The following is a 19,658-nucleotide window of genomic DNA, read 5'->3' as shown; positions in this document are numbered from 1 at the left end:
ACTGCTGCTTTTACTGGATCCGCATAAATTAATTAAACTTTAGCAAAGTAAAGATATAAATTTTTATCAATTCCATTGAAGGAAGTAGAATGCATAGAATCAGTTTAATAGAGCTACAACTATTGTTGTAAATGCAATCACATAGTCGTGAACTGCTCTTAAAATAATTAAGTCGTTTTGACAGCGAGAAACACTAATGGAAAGCGGGACTGTAATATAAGGGGTGGAGACCCGAGCTTCCTCTAATGGCACTACTAACTAACTAACTGTCGCCGCAGCGGCTTGCCTTGAATGACTTCGCGCCCCTGTTGCCCCAGACGCCTCTTCGCGCCTCTGCCTTGCGGTTCAGCTGTCACCTTATAATTTAGCCTTACATTGCCCAACCTCTCGCACTAACAACGGCGTTTGCTATCGAACAATATGATAATTAAGTCTCATTGTCAACGCCGACATACTCTTGTTCGCTGTTGATAATAACGCTCATCCGGCTATAATTAATTCTTGATTGTGTGAAAGTAATTTCATGAGCGGACGACCAATACATATTAATTATTCGGTAGTAATTAAAACATTAAACAATATTTACTGTAGTAAACCGAATTGTATTTTTGACTCACAAAATACAAACTACTAGATGTCGCCCGCGACTCCGAGCGCGCGGAATTAATAACGACCCTATCTCCCAAGTAGGACCAAATAACAGACGCTTACAAAATTAGATAAGAATTGGTTTAGTAGTTTCGGAGTTCATCGTGAACATACATCGTCATACGAAATTTTTATAAACATAAAAATTTAGACTATTGCAAAATTAAAATGAAAAACATTCGTTGTTAGAAGGATTATAGGTGACATTAAATGCAGACCAGACGGGTGATGGTTATGGGTCACGTATCCACATCGAATGCTTTGAAAGGTTTGCACTTCAAAGATATATGAGTATAAAATTTTGTAGTTGCAGACACTGAGAGGAGCTTAGCTAAGAGCTCTTTTATAACTAAAAGGATCATCGAAATAGTGCGCATCAACGACCCGCTAAAGTAGATTTAATTTGTTAATAGGTAAAACAAGTTCAAAAGCTTTTCAAATCGATCTTAAATCTTGTTTAATCTTATTTACTTAAACATCAGTTTAAATATTATCAGTAATTAAATGAAAAAGAGCTTTTCAAAATTTATTACAATAATTTACAAAACTGTTTTGCTTACGAAAATTTACCTTAAAATAATATTTAATACGTCTATTGAAACCTTTAAGATTTCTTTTAATTAAAATAAAGAAAAGTATCCAACTTTTATTGAATATTCAAAGAGAGCAGAACCAATAGATTGGTTAGTTAAAAAATCAAAAAATATCGAATTCCATGAATAGAATTCAGCGTAAAATTTCATAGGCAGAATACATTAGCGGCTACGTTGTAAAGTTTCCATTCGGCCAATGAATATTCAACAAAAGCAACTTTAGCCGCTAAGTGTAAAAGCTGGATGAATTTACGTCGCGACTCACGTTTTTAGAATGTAAAAGAGCGCACACCAACTATAAAGCGACGGCTCCTATGTGAATAATTGTAACACAAAAAACGCGATTTTACAGGACCATGACATGTAAAAGTAAATGTTATAACTCAAATCTCATATTTAAATATTTTTTGAAGAACTTTTAAAGCAAAATTAATTTATCAAGTTTGAAAAGCTCAAAAAACGAGTTATGGTATTTTGTGTATGATCTAAAAGATCCTGGAGGTGGTCGCGAAAACAATCGAGCAGCGTCGCTCGGAGACCGCCTGACACTCCACGATAATACGTAAATTACATTCAGTCGCCGTGTTTACTTCCCAGTTTATTAAGCCTTTAGAGGTCACATGCAAATTGCCTGTCACCATTTCCAATTTCATGTACTTTCGCTATATCATTGCGCTAAACCTTGATTAGAAATTTGCTTCTGCTGAAATATTAGTAAAACATTTCTCTTCATATAATCATATCATAAAATCAAAGTCTCTGTGTTTTTATTGAAAAAAAAATACTATGCTAATTTAAACTATAAACTAACTAAAGCATAGCAACATGATAAAGGCAATGGTAGTCTATGCTAGGATATCATTTTTTGCTATAAAAATAAAATTTGTCTTTAAATTATTCAATACTTCATGTTTTTTTAGCAATATTTGAAGATGCTGACGATATGTAAACAAATAAAAACACTTCAATTGTTTGATGAACTTTATAAAAAAATATTACCCAGGAACTAATTTCTAAGTCGTCAAAACATTTCATAAACAAGCCCCGACCTCTCTGGAGAGCGTCGGAAGGCTGACAGATATCGAGTATTGACTGAGAAAATTCGCTATTAAATTGTCGGCTATACTAAAACTTCAGAACTTTCTCTAGGGACTTATTGAAGTTTAGTAATTCGTTGTGTTGTTGATAGCTAAAAATTCATTTTCTTATTAATTAGACACGGATTCACATTTAGAAAATCAAAGCAAACTTAAACTTCATCAACGTGGAAGAAAACTTTTCAGATAACCAGAAAGAGCACATTCTGTTCTTCGTATTAAAACATGTTTTTTTTGTAAATCTATACTAATATTATAAAGCGGAAGAGTTTGTTTGTTTGTTTAAACGCGCTAATCTCACAAACTACTAGTCCAATTTGAAAATTTTTGTTGGATAATCCATTTATAGAGGAAGGCTTAAGGCTATATAACATTATACTGCGACTAATAGCTTTTTTTAATTCCGCGCGGACCGAGTCGCGGGCGACAGCTAGTTATCAAATATTTCTTCTGCAGGAATAAAATTTTTCTAAAAAAAAAGTGACTTCACAGACTGTCTTCTGACACTTAGCATTACCTTTAGTCTAAGGTAATGCCTAGTAGAATATTTAGGTAGGCAAGGTGTACTTCAGCCCGTCTGCAAATACCGTCCGTTTGCCATCAACAAAGCCGGCCGGGCAATACTAAGGTAAGATTTAAAGTGAAGCTTTTCTGAATTGCGACAGCTATTATTCACTTTGAATCGCATTGTTCTCTTCTCTTGCATAACTTCGCTAATGGTTACTTACGATGCACTCACTGCTCCGGGCTCTGTTGTTTAAATGCACCTCTGTCGCTTTTGACTGATATTGAACATGACTTGGGTGAAAATATTTACATCAACTACAAGGAAGGAAATTATTTTATATACCTCCTTGATAGTAATATAGAACCTAACAATTGCTGAAGTAATTTAACTTACTGACTGCTTGTCTGCTTGCTGTTTAAAGAAGAAAATTGCGCATAGACTCACCGAATCCTATTGGCTACGAGTAATTCTGCGATGTCTCTGCCAAGGCGGGAGTAGGCTGACTCGACGATGACGAGCACCTTGGCGTCGCTACGCAAACGCGCATCGGAGCTGTGGTCACGCGCGTGTTGCTGCGACGCCAACAACGAACACTGCGACAACGGCCGCGGGACGCGGTCGCGCCACACGAAGCTGAGAAACATAGACAACGTTATTGTAAGAGTAATATAGGTGGGTATGTGCATTTGTATGTGGGTGTGTGTAAAATACATAAAGTGTTTAAGCTGACGTGTTCTCGTGTCTCTGACAAACCTCTTATCTCATTCATGTGCACATTAATGCGCACGTTTTTACACACTTAGTAGGTGCAGAAAATCAAAGGATTATTTACACGATTACTAGCTGTCGCCCGCGACTCCATCCGCGCGGGATTAATAATAGATGTTGGCCGATTCTCGGACCTACTCAACATGCTCACAAAATTTCATGGGAATCGGTCAAGCCATTCCGGAGGAGTATGGGAACGAAAACTATGACACGAGAATTTTATATATAAGATTATAAGTTTTACAAACGTTCTAAAGGTTACTCAAATTGAAATCAAGTTTGATTGTAAGCCGATCTAATGGTAAGACTAAACGTAAAAATATGAACTGATCGCGAGACTAAACTTTCATTTCCTTGTAATAATAATGTATTTATATTAGAACGTCGCAACGTTATATGCAAGGACTTTGTACAAAATCGTTTACTTTAGGCAAGAGGCTTACGTAAACCTCCCGCCCGCCCATGGTTAACTTCATAAACGTCATGCAAAGTACAAGTTATTTTAGACGACGACGTTGATGTTAAATCGGAAACGAGTTTCGTAATTGTTTCGTCATAATTTCATTTATCACAATTAATTACAAATCCAATTCACAATTGTTACTTTGTAAAACGACTTTTAAGTTACCGGGACACTTTACTCTCAAGGCTCAGTAAACTTAAAACCTATTAAGCAAGTCAGAATAACGAGTAAACAAACGTTACCTTATTTTTCTTGCATTATGATGGCTTTAAAGTGAAGCCCCATCAATTTCACGTTTGTTTCGAATCGACTCTAAGTCTTCAGAACTTTAAGTAGCGTGCGAGGACTCAGCGTATTACTATTTATAGATATTAATGTTTATTTAGCTTAAATATTCCTTGACTGTGATAAAAAATATTACAATTATTGGCAAAAGAAAACATATAAAACCTTGGCCTCTGTTATGTAAAAGAAAGAAAACAAATACAATTAGCGGTTTTCCCTAATGAGTTTTGAGGTGGCAATGCGCAAAGGGGGCTTGGCCTACTTATCAAAAATTATGGGTCATTAGTACAATTTGTAATGTAATGACCTAATTTATCTCTTTGTATACAATATTAAAACACAACAACATTATTATAGGTATAATAACGCAGCATTTCGCAAACATATATTCTCGTAGCCCTGTTTTAAAATTTCGCTGATTTCGCGTTAATTTTTTCTTCAACTCGAACTTTCAATATTTATTTACTTCCATCGTTCTAAGACCGTGGGTGGCTCAGGGGTCAAGCACATGACATGCAATCTGCAGGTCCTGGGTTCGAATCCCGCCATGTACCCATGTTTTCGATTTCCGATTTACATACGTACATTTATCCGATGTTCTTACGGTGAAGGCATCGTGATGCAACCTGCACATATCTGAGAAGAAATTCAAAGATATGTGTGAAGTCAACCAACCCGCACTGGGCCAGCGTGGTTGACTGTAGCCTAATCACCCTTAACTTAGGGTAGACTCTGAGCCCCTCGGTGGGGACGTATTGTGAGCTGCTGATGATGATCGTTCTAACGTGCTAAGGCTTCCGTGGACCCTAGGGGGGAGCCTGGACCACTTTGGAAATAATTGTATAAGTACCGAAAGACTACAAAGTAATCAACGGCGATTATAATTTCATACCTCCTTTATATTAGCAATAACCCAGGGAACGTAGCACCGAAATTTCAACACAGCCATGGCATAAAACATAATGTCACTGGACATTTCTCAGCGCGCCAGGGAACTTTGCAGATAAGTATCTGTTTATATTCTTATTTTGTGCAGTTGATTGTACTTTAAATATAACCATACTTTTTGTGATACCGATAAAAATTAACATATTCTTTGGAATCCTAATGCAAAAAAACTTACAAGTATTTGTTTTATAAAACAAAAGTTATTATTCTTGTTAGGTAAATTGTTGAAATTTTAATAATTGTATTAGGTACTCCCAGTGCCTGTTGTAGTCATTGTTGTTTTGTTTTGACTATTTTTTAAAGGTAGAGCCCAGGTGAAACTAAATTAAGAAAGTCACAACAAATTAATTACCGGAAAGCAGTGTTCCGCCAAATTTAAAACGGAATCAATCAAAACCTGCCAAAGTTAAAATTACGCTCTAAGTTAGAAGGGGAGGGGGCCACATCAAAGCGCCATTAAGGTTTATCTGAATAGCGTCAAAATAAATAAAGGTGGAATTTGTGGAAATATTTATCCGTAGGTAGGCGAGCAGAGCGCGGCCAAGAGTTGCGGCCTTTTTGCTTTAATGAAAGCCTCCGCCCGATCCACCGGCAAACTTTAACGACCAACTGAAAAGAATAACTCGACCAAGATCTCTTATTACCTATCTGCTCGAAGAATACGCGTCATTGAACCAGTTTCCTTAACATTAATTAGCCTTTATTTGTATTAGAATTCATCATCAGAATCACAAAGAAATCATTATAGTCTTCTATATTATATAAAAATCAATTGCTGTTTGTTAGTCTCACTAAAACTCGAGAACGGTTGAACGGATTTATCTTATCTTGGTCTTGAAATGTTCGTGGAGGTCTAGGGAAAGTTTAGAAGGTAAAAAAAATCTAATACTTGCCAGGGTCTTTTTATAATGAACTTTTTTTCTTTCCATGCGGAAGGAGTCGCGGGCGACAGCTAGTATTTTATAATATTAACAGACTAAAGAAAGTAGAGTTGAATTGTGTGTTCATATCCTCTTTATACGTAAGAAGACGGTGGAATCAGATATGACGGCTGATAGACATGTTTGCAGGATAAGTATAATATATAAATATATCGATCCTCTGTAGAGATAAGGGCAGGTTGACGATGAACAGTATTATATTAAATAATACAGTAATATTTCATAGCATACAAGAATAAATTTCCCCATTTAACCTTCAAAGTATCAGGTACCTAAATTAAAGAGATTATGACGGTAATCATTTAATGAGACTCTTTGAAATAGAGGTAGGACTTTTGATAAATAGCATCGTAAACTTGTTTTTAACGGGCAACGAATTTCAGAATAAGCGATTATAAAACAATAGTCGTTTAAATCAAGGAATGCGTTAGCGGAGCAGCTTCCATTAATTAGCCGGAACACAAGTTTCGCTATAAATCGGCACAAGTCGACGGCACTCCGCCCCGCTCATCGGCGCGGTGTAAATTTAAGCCGATAAAATAAAATATTATCGCCGTTGCTACACGACGTCCGCCCTAATTACGTAAAATCACGTTATAAATTGCTTTGAAATATTCTCCTACTCGTTCTAATTTAGCGATGAAAAGCCAAACAAAGGGCGACGAGCGAGCTTCACGCGAACTTCGACATTTTTAATTCTTCCACGAGCCACATTGCCAAATTAAGTGCTAATTTTATGCACAATAAATCTCGTTCGATATTCAGTGGGGAAGAAAAGTGTAAGTGGATTCACAAAGCGTTACTTATGTAGGTCTTTTCATGGTTTATAGTACCTTACCGAAGCGCGGGGGAAAGGATCCGGAAAATTGGAGTTTCTCGTGCATTCCTTTTGAGTAACACAAAGGAAGATAAGTATAAAATATACACCGTTCTTCCGTATCTAAAGCTTGAAAAGTTATTTTGGAGTATATACGATTTTTCTAAACTATCTTGTTAAAACTTGTATGTTCTTGAATTTTGAAATAAATTTAATTTAAAATTCAGGTAACGGAAAAATGATCCACGTTCGCAGCGCGCGAGTATTTGTACGTACAATTGTGATTAAACAATTTGCATATTTGATGAACGAGATTTGTTTTGCTAACTAACCTGCGCGCAATCTGTTGCAGAATGCCAATTACTTTATTTCAAAATTATATTAACATTTTTAGTTGCCTCCAAAAGCTGCTTAATTTTAAATATAATTTATATAAAACTTGAACACATCTGTGTCAGTTACAAAGTTCAGTGGTTCCCGCAAACAGTTATTTAAACACGTAATTACATATTGCCATAATTATGTATTCAAAGATTTCAGACGACACTTTGTTACAAGTAAATATTTCTGTATTATTATCTGATCTTTTATGTTAATTATTAATCTAATTACACCAACATAAATCTTACTAATAATTGCGAATGTTTAGACGCATATTTGTTTCTTTGAAGGTATTATATCTCCAGTACTCTATGAAATTTGGCATACTTATAGAACATACTTTGGAAGAACACATAGGCTACAAATTATGTTTTTTTTAATACCACGGTCGGAGTCGCGGGCAACAGTTTGTAATATTATAAATTACAGAGTTTGCAAACAATAACGCAGATAATTCTAAGCAGCAAGCGTGGAGGAATTTGAAATATTACAGCGCTCTATTAAGACATTAATATCAGTGCGGTAAATCAGTATTTATAACGGCATTAGCGGCAAACGATTTAGTGCTGCGACCACTTCATTATGCAAGGCTTCCGCGCATTAATTAATGTTGTTTGAAACAAAAATTTAGGATGCATTAAAGGGCTGTTTAAAGTTACAACGCGTGTTGTTTTAACGCGTAATGCAGTCAACACCGTGCCCACTAATCTCAATGCAGCTATACAATAGTGGCCGAAAGCACGATAATTTCATATTATTAATTTTCGCCAGCATCGACGTGTTTGCTGCCGATAGTTAGCAAGTAAATTGGATTTTGTGCGAATGACGCATATTTCAACAGGAGTTATTAATTATGTTCGAGTATGTTTACGACACTTTAATTTTAAATTTATTAAAATTTTCAGTTATTTGATTAAGTACCCTTTGACCTACTGTATGCAAATTTTGTCGATAATTTTGTAATATAATTTTAAAAAGCCGTTATATTCACATTGGTAGAGCGTACGTTCTTTTTGCAAATATAAATCTTACATGACTTTGATCAAATCCACATTGAGTCTTATTGTCTATTCTGTTGTAGTTTCTGTGGTTCTATTAAATGAGTAAATGGGGGAGAGGGATTAGAACTTACCTCGTTAGGGGCACGGTGACGTAATAAGTATAGAAGAATATGGTGAGGACGGAGAGCAGCATGACGCCAGCGACGCACTTCCTCACGTTGATGTGGCTCGCCAGCCAGAAGCAGCAGCGCGGCGCCGGCGTCTTATGCGCGTGCGCCGGCGCGTAGCCACACTCCAGCAGCGGGGTGCGGGAGCCGCGCCCTTCACCCGACATGCTTAACGAACACACTATATTTACACTACACGGACACACTTAGGCCTGTATAACACTGCAGTCTCTATCTGGGTACTCGGATGGCAGGGTCGGTTCTGGGCGGCGGTGCTTTCTGTCGCCACTTGCCGTGCTTCCACATCTCATAGTGAGTGGGCGCGGGAGGGCGTGCGTGCGCCGGCGGGCTGGGCTCGCCGCCGCTGAGGGCCATTTCGCGACCGACGCGTCCGTTCCCGGTTCAGAATGGCCGCCGACGCATGGTGGCGGGTTGTGCTCATCACGGCGGCTGCTACGCTCGCGGGGCCACACCTCACGGCCGGAGATCACGGGACCGAGAGCGACGCGGCTCAGCGCGGCCGGGCGATGTGACCATCGGTACGACCTGCACAACACATATATACATCATTTAAGTATCAATTACAGGTTGACTAAATTAAAACTACAGTACACTCACTGTCTAAACTACAGTCATGATAAAGTTGATGAAACACGTGATTCAAATTGAGTCGAGGAAAACTGAACTTATATTACATTTAAACATCGTTAAAGCCTTGTTTTAACTGAGCTGTGTTGTGTAATATAACACCAGCGAAGTGTACTTATTGTTTAGGTATAATGTTTTTCATCTCGAAACATTCCATATTTGTTTTTCGTAGAAACTTTGAATAATACGATTTCTTCGTATAATGGTAATGTATAAAAAATCCGAGAATATGGCAACGTAATTTGAGGCATGTGGAAAAGTATATCGAAACGTGACAACAAAATATACTGAGGGAAAGATAGAAAAATATCAATTTGTCCCAAATAATCTCTGGAATCGTTGAATCGTGAACACCGCCGAAGACATCATCTATAAATTCAACCTTATGGTCTCGAGAATAAGGATTAGCGATTGACATCTTTACAGTACTAAAATAAATTTATTCAACTGTGAAATTGAAGAGCCGAAGAACCTCAAAATCTTGGATTATATTAAATTTGATTAAAAGTTAACTAATGAATGTGAAACAGAAATTTTGCGAATACATTTTCTTTGTGTTTCAATTCAAAAGTAAGTGTGAAATTTCAATCAACGTTGTTTATATAAATTAAAAATAGGTACATTGGCGAAACTGCGTCGAGAATATGGAAGTAAATATGTTGCAACAATGACTTTTATGCTACTCAAGAAGCGGAAAGCTTTCAAAGTGCTGCAAAATTCACCGCGCGGTATAGTTTATATGAACCACGCATGATTCCATTCGAACGTACACCTATTAAAATACAAAATACCTGTGAAAAAAAAAGAAATACAATTACATATTTGTTTCAAATGTGTGCGCCGAAGTAATGCGATTCTCATTCCTACGAACACACAAAACTGCACACGGAAACCGAAAGGAAGCTTTCGAGAGCTCGTTTCGAGACGGCAGTGGAAGTGAAACGCGCTCGGAATCTCTGATCGTACGACCCTTTGAATATTAACTACCGAATGACCCGTCCGTAACCGGGGCACGGATCTACAAGCCCACTCTAAAGGTTAATTCGTCTACAAGCGGCTGCCGCGACTTTTTACTGTAAGTAATGGAAGAGGCTTTAATAAAAAAGAATGATGCGATCTAAGTAGGAGATGAGAGGGCGGTAATTAAGATTAAATACTCTCAAAGAGATATTTTGATGCAGTGAGAGAAGTAATTAAAGTTGTTAATTGGTCGGAAAAACGTTTTTAGGGGGACGCAGTGTAGCAGCATCTATAAGATTGACACTAAACTAGGAACAATGTTACAAAGTTTAGCAAAGTATAATGCTATGTGATGACTTTCGTTAACAGATTGGCTAGGTCACGGCAAACCCAAGTAAGTTTATTTTAAGGAACACCGTCATTGTTGCTTGCTACTCGAATAAAGTACGATATAAATATGACGTCTTGTCTTCAGCCGTCGTAGTAAGTCGCAGACTTATATTACTACTCATAAAAGTTCTCTGTGAAGAAAATAATTTAAGCCAAATAGACGTAATAATACTATTGTCTAAGGTTATCTTTTGAAAAGTTGAAAAATACAAAAAGTGATTCGACAGTAGGACAGGAGATAAAAAATAATAATTTAAAAGTATAACAACATGTCAGTAAAGTACCTATGTATACATTGTTTGGTGTTTAACAAAGTTTTCACAACACCTCGTTGTTATTCGGGATCAGGAGACAATGCTCTCGATAAGGAAGCGTCCCATCTTACGTCAACTTACGTCCAACTTATTATAACTTCGCCCGCCACACCTCGCCTCCGCAAACCTGTTCGGAAATCCCGCATAATAACGGAGTAAACACCAACCTCACAATGTAACGATCGACTTTAAGCTACACAGCTATACGAGCAAAAACAAACGGCCTTCGATAGCACAGGTCCATATGTCGATTGCTATTTAACGCCGCAGGGGAAGCAGATCGTTTTCCGACATCGCACAATGTTTTACGTTTACCCCCACATTTGTATCGAAGTCACGTTCGAATGGAAATGTTTATTTTACGTTACATATGAGATACTTCACGGGTAATAGACGTTTCAACGGTTAAAACGTACGTTATTAAGAAGACAAATATGCGGATCGAGCGATTGGTTTGCGTTAACACCCACAAGCAAATACCGTATTTAAGTTTCGTGAGAAATAAGGGATGGTACTGAGACGCGTGGAAGCGGAATGTCGTAGTTACGAAGACAGTGGGCCCGCAATTCGCCCGCATATTTGGTCAGGCAAGATTAATTGCCACTAAACATCATCTGTCAACCGGAAGGACGTTCTGAGGACGTTTTGTTTGTTATACAAATAGTATTAAACGTCTCTCTAGAAGTAGTACGCATAAGGTCATATCTATGTCTTTGTACGTGTAATTTTATTTGTAAAATTACTAGTACATTAATAACAAGACAGCTAAGGTCTGAAGCTCATTATTTGGATTAAACCACGACTTTATTGGTCTTTTAAAAGTAGAGCAAATTATTATACTATGAATAGACTTGTTAAATTTCTAAGAATTGAAAGCATTAAATACGCCTGCGGAATAAAAATGTAGCATATTCCATCGTGTTTTATTTCTTGAATATCTTTACTAGTTGTTTCACTTGCTAAATGCAAGTTGCAAGATGAACAACAATCAAGCACTAATTGTGATTCTGCTAATTTGCATCTGCAAGCCGACTTATCCTAAAGCGCGCTTTGCCTTCCATACTGCACAATAAACAAGTTATATTATATTATATAGATATGTAATAAATTACACATAAGTTATTTTCTTGTGTATATTATTTGCTTTAGTATCTTTTATCATTTATTAATTCTACAAATAAAAAAGAATGTCAAACATTTTAGTATTAGGTATGTTACTTATCCGGTACTCGGTGGCTCAGGGTCAAGCACTTGACTTGCAATCTGCAAGTTCTGGATTCGAATCCCGCCACGTACCAATGTGTTTTTCGATTTCTGATTTACATATGTACATGTATCCGACGTTCTTACGGTGAAGGAAAACATCGTGATGCAACCTGCACATATCTGAGAAGAAATTCAAAGATATGTGTGAAGTCAACCAACCCGCACTTGGCCAGCGTAGTTGACTATGGCCTAATCACCCTTAACTTAGGGTAGGCTTCGAGCCTCTCGGTGGGGACGTATAGTGAGCTGATGATGATGATGATGTTACTTATCTTAATAATAAATTATTAACTTACAAATATTATAAATGCGAACGTTTAGATAGATGGACTCATGATGTTTGATGGTTTGGAGATATCTCCGAAACGAAACGTAGCATAGATGTAGAACATAGTCTGGAAGAATACATCGGCTACTTTTTTTTATCCCTGGCGGACGGAGTCACGAGCGACAGCTAGAGTTATTATAATTTCATATTTGATTCATTAGCGAATAGACTCACAATGTATTCTCAAACACGCTCCCTAATAGGATAAGGAAACTTCGTTGGGTTGCCAGGAACATCATTCAACTAAAGAGTTTAAACAACGTCATTTGTTGACGTCCGCTATAATACTCCGATCTTATTTAGACAAATATTAATATGTAAACAATGCTTCCAATTATGAGGATCACATCAAATGAAACAACTGATCAAATACCGGTATCGAACAAAACGAATACGATATCTATTCACGTGTAGACCTTTGGTAGTTCGAATAGAGAGAGCAATAACGCATTTCCAATTCAATTGAAGTTGCTGCAAACAGATATCTCCAATTAATGGTACAATTGCGTCATTAAACTGACCCTGTGTACAACCGCTCCGCCATGAAGCACCACGATACTGGTAAGTTTAGCTACGTCATGTTTAAAATTGTACTCACATAGTTTGTAAGATAATTATGCTCTCCTTAGTGTAGATTTCTAATCATAATACGCATAACCACAATCATCATCATCTTCAGCTCACTATAGTCCCCACCAAGGGGATCGAAGCCTGTCCTAAGTTAGGGGTATCATAACCATAATATCGTAATATAAATGGTATGGAACAGTTAAACGTAATAACATTTGTGACGAATAATAAGTTGACAGAGCTGAGTTTTGTAGGATTATGTTGAATTTATGCGAGACGTTATCTTAAGACAGTGTTGCATAACGCCTTTAGTGTCCGAAGCGTCTCGCCTCTCATATAAGGTCTTGCTATGATATACGAGCGAGCGCCGCCACGTTATTGCTTCCTGGGACATCTCAGAATATGCATGTACCGATGCTTTATCAAATGTGAGTGATAAAAAATTGGCACCACGCTCCTCGTATTTTCGATAGTAACCATATCATAATCATAAATTTGAAGAAGAAAAAATAAAAGAGTATTGAAAATATGAGTTTTGTTGTTATTGATTAAGTAATTAAAAGTAGTAATATCATGCAAGGCCTTAGCTTTTGCATAAATAAACAAGGCCAAACGGAATGCTAGCGAACTGAAGGCTTTCCTATTTGAAGGCCGACAAAACATCGTCGGCTGATTCGGATCTTCATGAGTGTCTAATACTTGAGGTAAGAGAATACACTTACATACTTATTATACAATTTAAAGGTTATTAAAAGATATTTAACTCCAATTTAGATTTGTGTGAAATACCGTTTTTTATTTCGGTGTAAAAGTAAAACAAGTTGGCCATTAGAATACTTATATGAATCGCAAAGAAAGATATTTGGTGCTAATGAGTGCGCGGGGCCTGTGGGAGCGGGGTGTGGGGTTGTGGTCTCGCGATAATCCTCCCGACCATTAGGCCCGACCACTCGCTTGCAAATCGTCCGCATATTTTGGCCAAGATTAATTGTTCTCGAATATCATCTATCACGGTGAGCTCCCTCGTGACGGTCGGCAGCAGTGCGTGCGACGTTTTATTCGTACCACAATAGGCCCCGGAAGCACCGCTCTTGAGGTAATTAAAATTTTGTTAGAAACAATAACATCGCCGAGAAAAAAGTTTCCAAGGAAATACTCCGCGGGTTTACGGTAACAGCCTCCATACTTTATAAAGCTGTAAAGGTGATACCGTGAGAAATATAGTGTACTTACAGCGTAACTGCCTTTAGGACTCTCAAAACGGTCCATTTCAATATTTTTATATTCTACTATTATAAACGGTAGTAAGTCTATTATACTTTTGTAACTTACAGAGCTTTTTTACTACGTTTATTAATTCACAGACTTCATTAATATAACACTTCAAAACATAATTTAAATGTCGTTATGTGAAATTAGGGCGATTACCAGCTCTCCGAAAAGATAAATCCTTAGTTAAAAAAAATTCCCTCGGCGAGTTTATTGCGCGGCGGACAGAAACAAATTGAGTCAATCTTTTTTATGCTACAAACGAAAAAAAAAGAGAAACTCAACATTTTGAACGTGCAAAGTTGGATATCAATCAGGGCGACCCTTTTTCAATAATGTTACCCATAGGACCTTTCCTGTCCTCATTTTCTATGTAATTTGAGATAAACATAAGGTGTTCACTAACTCATTAATTGGAACAGCTACTGTACCACGTAGATACGGATATTTTTTTCTTCTATTACATATTTCAACTTAACCTTAAAGAGCATTTTATGACTGCAACATTATTTTGAATGATATGTGATTATTATGACAAAACAGTTATAACTTTCTTCTACTTACTCAAATCCATTAGCGTATATTATCTTTAAACACTGATAAGACAAATGACATTTATAGCTATTCAATTATGAGCAAAAAAAGAATTCTATTACATTTTTAGACAATTATTAGTTAAAATCATTTGTCGCGAATGACGTGCTTTCGTTACAAGGTCCAGTGTCAGAGTGAACAGTGAGGGGACACAAACGTCGATACCACAGTAAGGACAGTGTTGAGTCAATACACCGGCTCATTTTCGGGTCTTCTTCCTAACAATAGTAATTATCCATGTGCATGTATGGGTAAATGTATGAATGTAGATGAAACGAGAGAGGTGTCAGATCTGTGGTCTCTGCCTATCCCTCGGAATTACGGGAGTGAGTTATGTTATTGTAGTTATTATTCAATAGATTTAAAGATTAGCAATTTTGGTAACCTGTCTTTTCCACGATCTATTACAAATCAAATCACTTGTATTTATTGCGTTCGATTAGCTGAGACATCGAATTGTAGTTTATTAAATAAAATAAAAAAGACCTTACATTTGTATTATAACTATAGAGCCACAGATGTACATAAAAGGCCATTTACAAATAAAGACGTCCAGAAGCAATTTAGCAACCGTCATAACGACTATTACTGAGCAATATTGCAGCCGGCAAAAGGAAAATTGATTAAAGAGCTCGGAGCTTATATTACGCGTGGCAACAATGAATATTCAGTATTTCAATGCATAAGCATTATGCAGCCGCAATCTCAGAGGCGCTGTCGCGGCGTTTCTACTGCCCATTTCTCATCTTAAACGGCGAAAGCAAGGAGCTAGACGTCACAGCTATGCTCCTTTTTTAACCAACTTCAAAAAGGAGGAGGTTCTCAATTCGTCTGTATATTTTTTTGTTCGTCGATAACTCTGCCCCTAGTTGTCCGATTTTCATAATTAATTTTTAATTCGACCCATTTTTTAAACATTAAAAACTATCCAGCAGTTTTGAGTTATTCTCAATTTCTTGGCTTACGCAGGGTAAATTATACGACCTACATAAAAATAATATATGAGCGATTTGTAGATCTTTTAATTTACTAAATAAGTCCGCGATAGCATATATCTCCCTATTATAGTTATTTCACAACAACCATTTTTAATAATATTCCTTGAATACCGTCCTAGTACAAGCCAGCGCAAATGTTCTCAGTACACGCCCCGGGTGCACTTTTTGTGCTTTACGACCTCTGCCTCTGTGCCAGTACCGGGAAAGTCATAGTTTTAGTCGAGCATAACTGTACTTGCCAACCGTGCTTTGGTATTTGTTATGCGACGTGAAATATACACAAAGTTTATTGTATTGTACATACGTTTCAGTTAGAGGTTCGACTACACATTAAGATGTAGTTTACTTTTTCCCTTGCAGCAATATTTTATGTTGACAGAATACGATGACCTTTCTCTACTGTCGTTACCTAATGAAGTGTGTTGTATGTAACAACTTCGTGCTACTTTTTATCACATCTAATTTGTAAGTTCCCGCCCATCGCCGTTCAAACAAACGATCGAATGTCGCTTTTGAGTAATGGATTGATATGAGGGTTCACCTGAAAACCTCCACGGCTACTAAAATTCCGTATAACCTGTTGCCCGCGACTTCATCTGTGCGGAATTAAATAAAACTTAATAAGTTGACTGTGTTCTTCCAGAGCTTTTTTATACCTATAACAAATTTCCATTCAGCCGTTCTTAAAAAAAACTCTTAAATTAATTGCATTTTGTGAGAGTATAAAGTACAATTGTGAATTATAATATTGCGTATGTCTAATTCAAATAATATTATTAAATTCCGGGCATAATTTTACAATAATAGATTATATCCGAAAACGGGCAATAAACATGTAACACGACATAAAACAAATGTCCCCTCCCTTTTGCTGCCCTTACGGGGTTGATAACGCTATACCGGAAAATTTTATTTAGCCTACAGCCGAAAGCGAGGGAAAATATTAACATACGAGTACGTAGTATAAATACATGTTGTTTGGTAACATTACGGAGTTCATAGAAAGCCTTCTTTAAATGTAACAGAGTTACAATATAAGAATTATTATAAAATTGTAAACATTTGTCTACAAAAGCGTTGGTTTTATACGGTTTTCTGTACATCTGAATTCACTTAATTGGAATTAATACATAAATTAAACCTGATAAAGAGATCGAATAACGACTTAAAATATCCCAGAGATACATCTCGTCAGCCACGTCTTTCATATTTGACAAAACGAAGATAACAATATGTTTTAAACGGTGATTTTGGACTCAGAAACCCACGGTAATTCTTAACAATATTAGAATATAAAACATATACGTAAAACGCGATTACTTATATTTTGCCATTACGTCGGTGAAAAAATGGAAAAGCCGTGTAATGTGATTCATCGGTCGGAGCGATATGGGAAATCACTCAGTCAAATTTGCGATATGCTACGCCGCGCCGCAAAAGCTAAGGACGATTAAAATCTCACGCAAACGAATACACACTTAGATATTTGTTTTTGCATTATTGTCATTTCCTTGGACCTGGCTTGATAATTTCTTAGTGCCAATTGAATTGCATATAAGCAGCAACTTTTCCAACAATCAGTAACGGGTTTCAGTTGCTGCAATTGATGACTTTGTAAGTTCTGATTGCCACAACTATCAAATTTGTATTGCTATGTATAGAACTAGAGTATTGGCACGGATTATGGTATTGTCAATTTTGAAAAATTGTCATAACATTGCAGCAACAACAGAAATTTGGTAGTAGCTGTAACTTTGCTGCGTCTCAAGCGTCTATAATGCTATTAACAGAGATTACAAGTGAGGGGATAGTATAAAACTACGCATCGACGTTATTGCTTTGTTTATTGGGCCCCGGATGCAAATTGGGGGCCCGCTGGTGATTGAATGGGAATTGATGGTGCGTTCAAAGTGTTGAAGTTTGATAAACTAACAATGACAACAACATCATTAAAATATACTAATGTTTGTATAATGAAGATATTTTATCCAAAATAAAAATTTCAGTATTACTTACTCTTGAGATTCATACAATTTCTATAACTACTAAAAATTTATGCAACTTTAATATAGCTATATCAAGTTACTTAAATTACACTAATTAATTTTAATTAAGGGAAATAGAATTAATAAAATCGACTTACCCAGATTAGAAGCGATGTAGCATTTAAATTCGTAGCCAATATTTACGTAGTTGTTTCTGTATAATATTCGCACTGAATAATAAAAAAGTTTAATATTCAACAATTGTATGAAATACTATAATTTAATAAATTAATCAAAATCTAGATATAATAGAGGAAGCAACACTTATTGTCACACATTGCGTACGTGCGCGCGATGTTCGGGCGACGTGAGACACGACCGAGCTCACCGGCGTCTGGGGGCGTACTGAAATGAAAACAGCGAGACGTGACCGGCCCAGAGACACACCGACAGTCGGCGAGCTGACAGCGGGCGGTAGCTGTGCAAGGAGAAGTGCGGGCGCGGCTACGGCCGCTACGAAAACTGAAAAATTATTCGCTGAGGGAAAAATTAGGTGCGCCCCAACCACGACAGTTCATCCATCCGCCGGCACCAACATTCGCTCACCGATACAGCGCACGATCCCGCCCGATTAATACTAAGCGCGCCAATAAATATTGATGCCGGCTCCTTTGTCTTGCAAAGAGGATTTCGTTTCCCTTTTATTAATGCTTATGTACCCTCACATTTATTGTTTGACAAATCGCCGTAACGAGTTTTCCTTGTGCCGAATCAACCGATCTCTTTCATTAATTACAGTCGGAAGATGTTCCTTTTTGCTAAATAAATATACAAGACAAAGGGATTTAGAGTTTTTGTATAAAATGCGGATTGCGATATATAGGTTCTTACAAAAGGTTAGTAGCGTAGTTATGATTATTTAGACTTTACGAGTGAGGTTTATAAAAAATACAGGATGTTCTTTTTACTATAAAATGTCTGTGAAATATAAATAAAGGACAGCATTTTTATCGCATGAGTAAACAGAACCACTGTCCAAAACACATACCGAGGATGAAATAAAAATTGCACACCTATCACAAAACGAGCACGTAAGGAGAATCGATAGGAATCAGTGCAAATATTGATTAGCACTTCACTCCAAAACAAATATTGAAACTAATAAAAAAAGATTTCGCATCGAGAATTATCAGCGCCTATTTATCGTGAATGTTACGGTATTTAACACTTGCATGATCGATTCGGAACATTTGCGGGCACGCGCCGCACGCGACGTAAGAACACTGTCGCTTTCTTTGGAATCGAAACTAGCCACTGATATAAAAGTTTTTTTTCTAACACTCGCGGTGAATTGTTAAATAAATCTTCTAAAAAAGCATTCGTGATGGAATTTAAATGGCACATGCCTGTGATACAGTTAAGTTTTAGAGTTTATTTGCCTTTCAAGAATGCGACAACCGTCATCGTAATGCGTGATAATGCAACTAATTAACATGTAAACACGCGAACGATTACAAAACATGATATTTGTGTAAAAAAATACAATATTGCGTTTTTCTTTTAATATCATCAGGCGGCAAACGAGCAAGCGGCCACCTGAAATCGCTGAAATAGCGAAGTACCCCTTGCCCATAGACATACGCAATTGCATATGCTCATCCGGAAAGTCCACTTCACTTCCCATCCTAAGAAAAAGTTAGGGAAGGGAAAGAGGACTAA

The 19,658-nt window shown here is 37.0% G+C and overlaps 1 protein-coding gene across 5 annotated transcripts in view; it reads right to left on the bottom strand.

Annotated features, from left to right (window-relative positions):
• The window catches only part of sfl (N-deacetylase and N-sulfotransferase sfl), a 105,341-nt gene that overhangs the window by 28,028 nt on the left and 57,655 nt on the right, over positions 1-19,658 (bottom strand). For 4 of the 5 annotated variants that reach the window (XM_013322580.1, XM_013322581.1, XM_013322583.1 and 1 more), the window contains 2 exons: positions 8,582-9,163; positions 3,291-3,479 (listed from right to left, as the gene is read on the bottom strand). In XM_013322580.1, the coding sequence (XP_013178034.1) occupies positions 3,291-3,479; positions 8,582-8,784 (392 nt within the window). In that variant the 5' untranslated portion in view covers positions 8,785-9,163. Of the gene's footprint in view, positions 1-3,290; positions 3,480-8,581; positions 9,164-18,097; positions 18,327-19,658 lie in introns of those variants that run through there. The other variant, XM_013322584.1, reaches the window with a different exon arrangement.

The sequence above is a fragment of the Papilio xuthus genome, unplaced genomic scaffold (genome assembly GCF_000836235.2).
Source record: "Papilio xuthus unplaced genomic scaffold, Pxut_1.1 DF825928.1, whole genome shotgun sequence".
NCBI lineage: Eukaryota > Metazoa > Arthropoda > Insecta > Lepidoptera > Papilionidae > Papilio > Papilio xuthus.
This window is presented reverse-complemented; position numbering and strand designations above follow the sequence as displayed.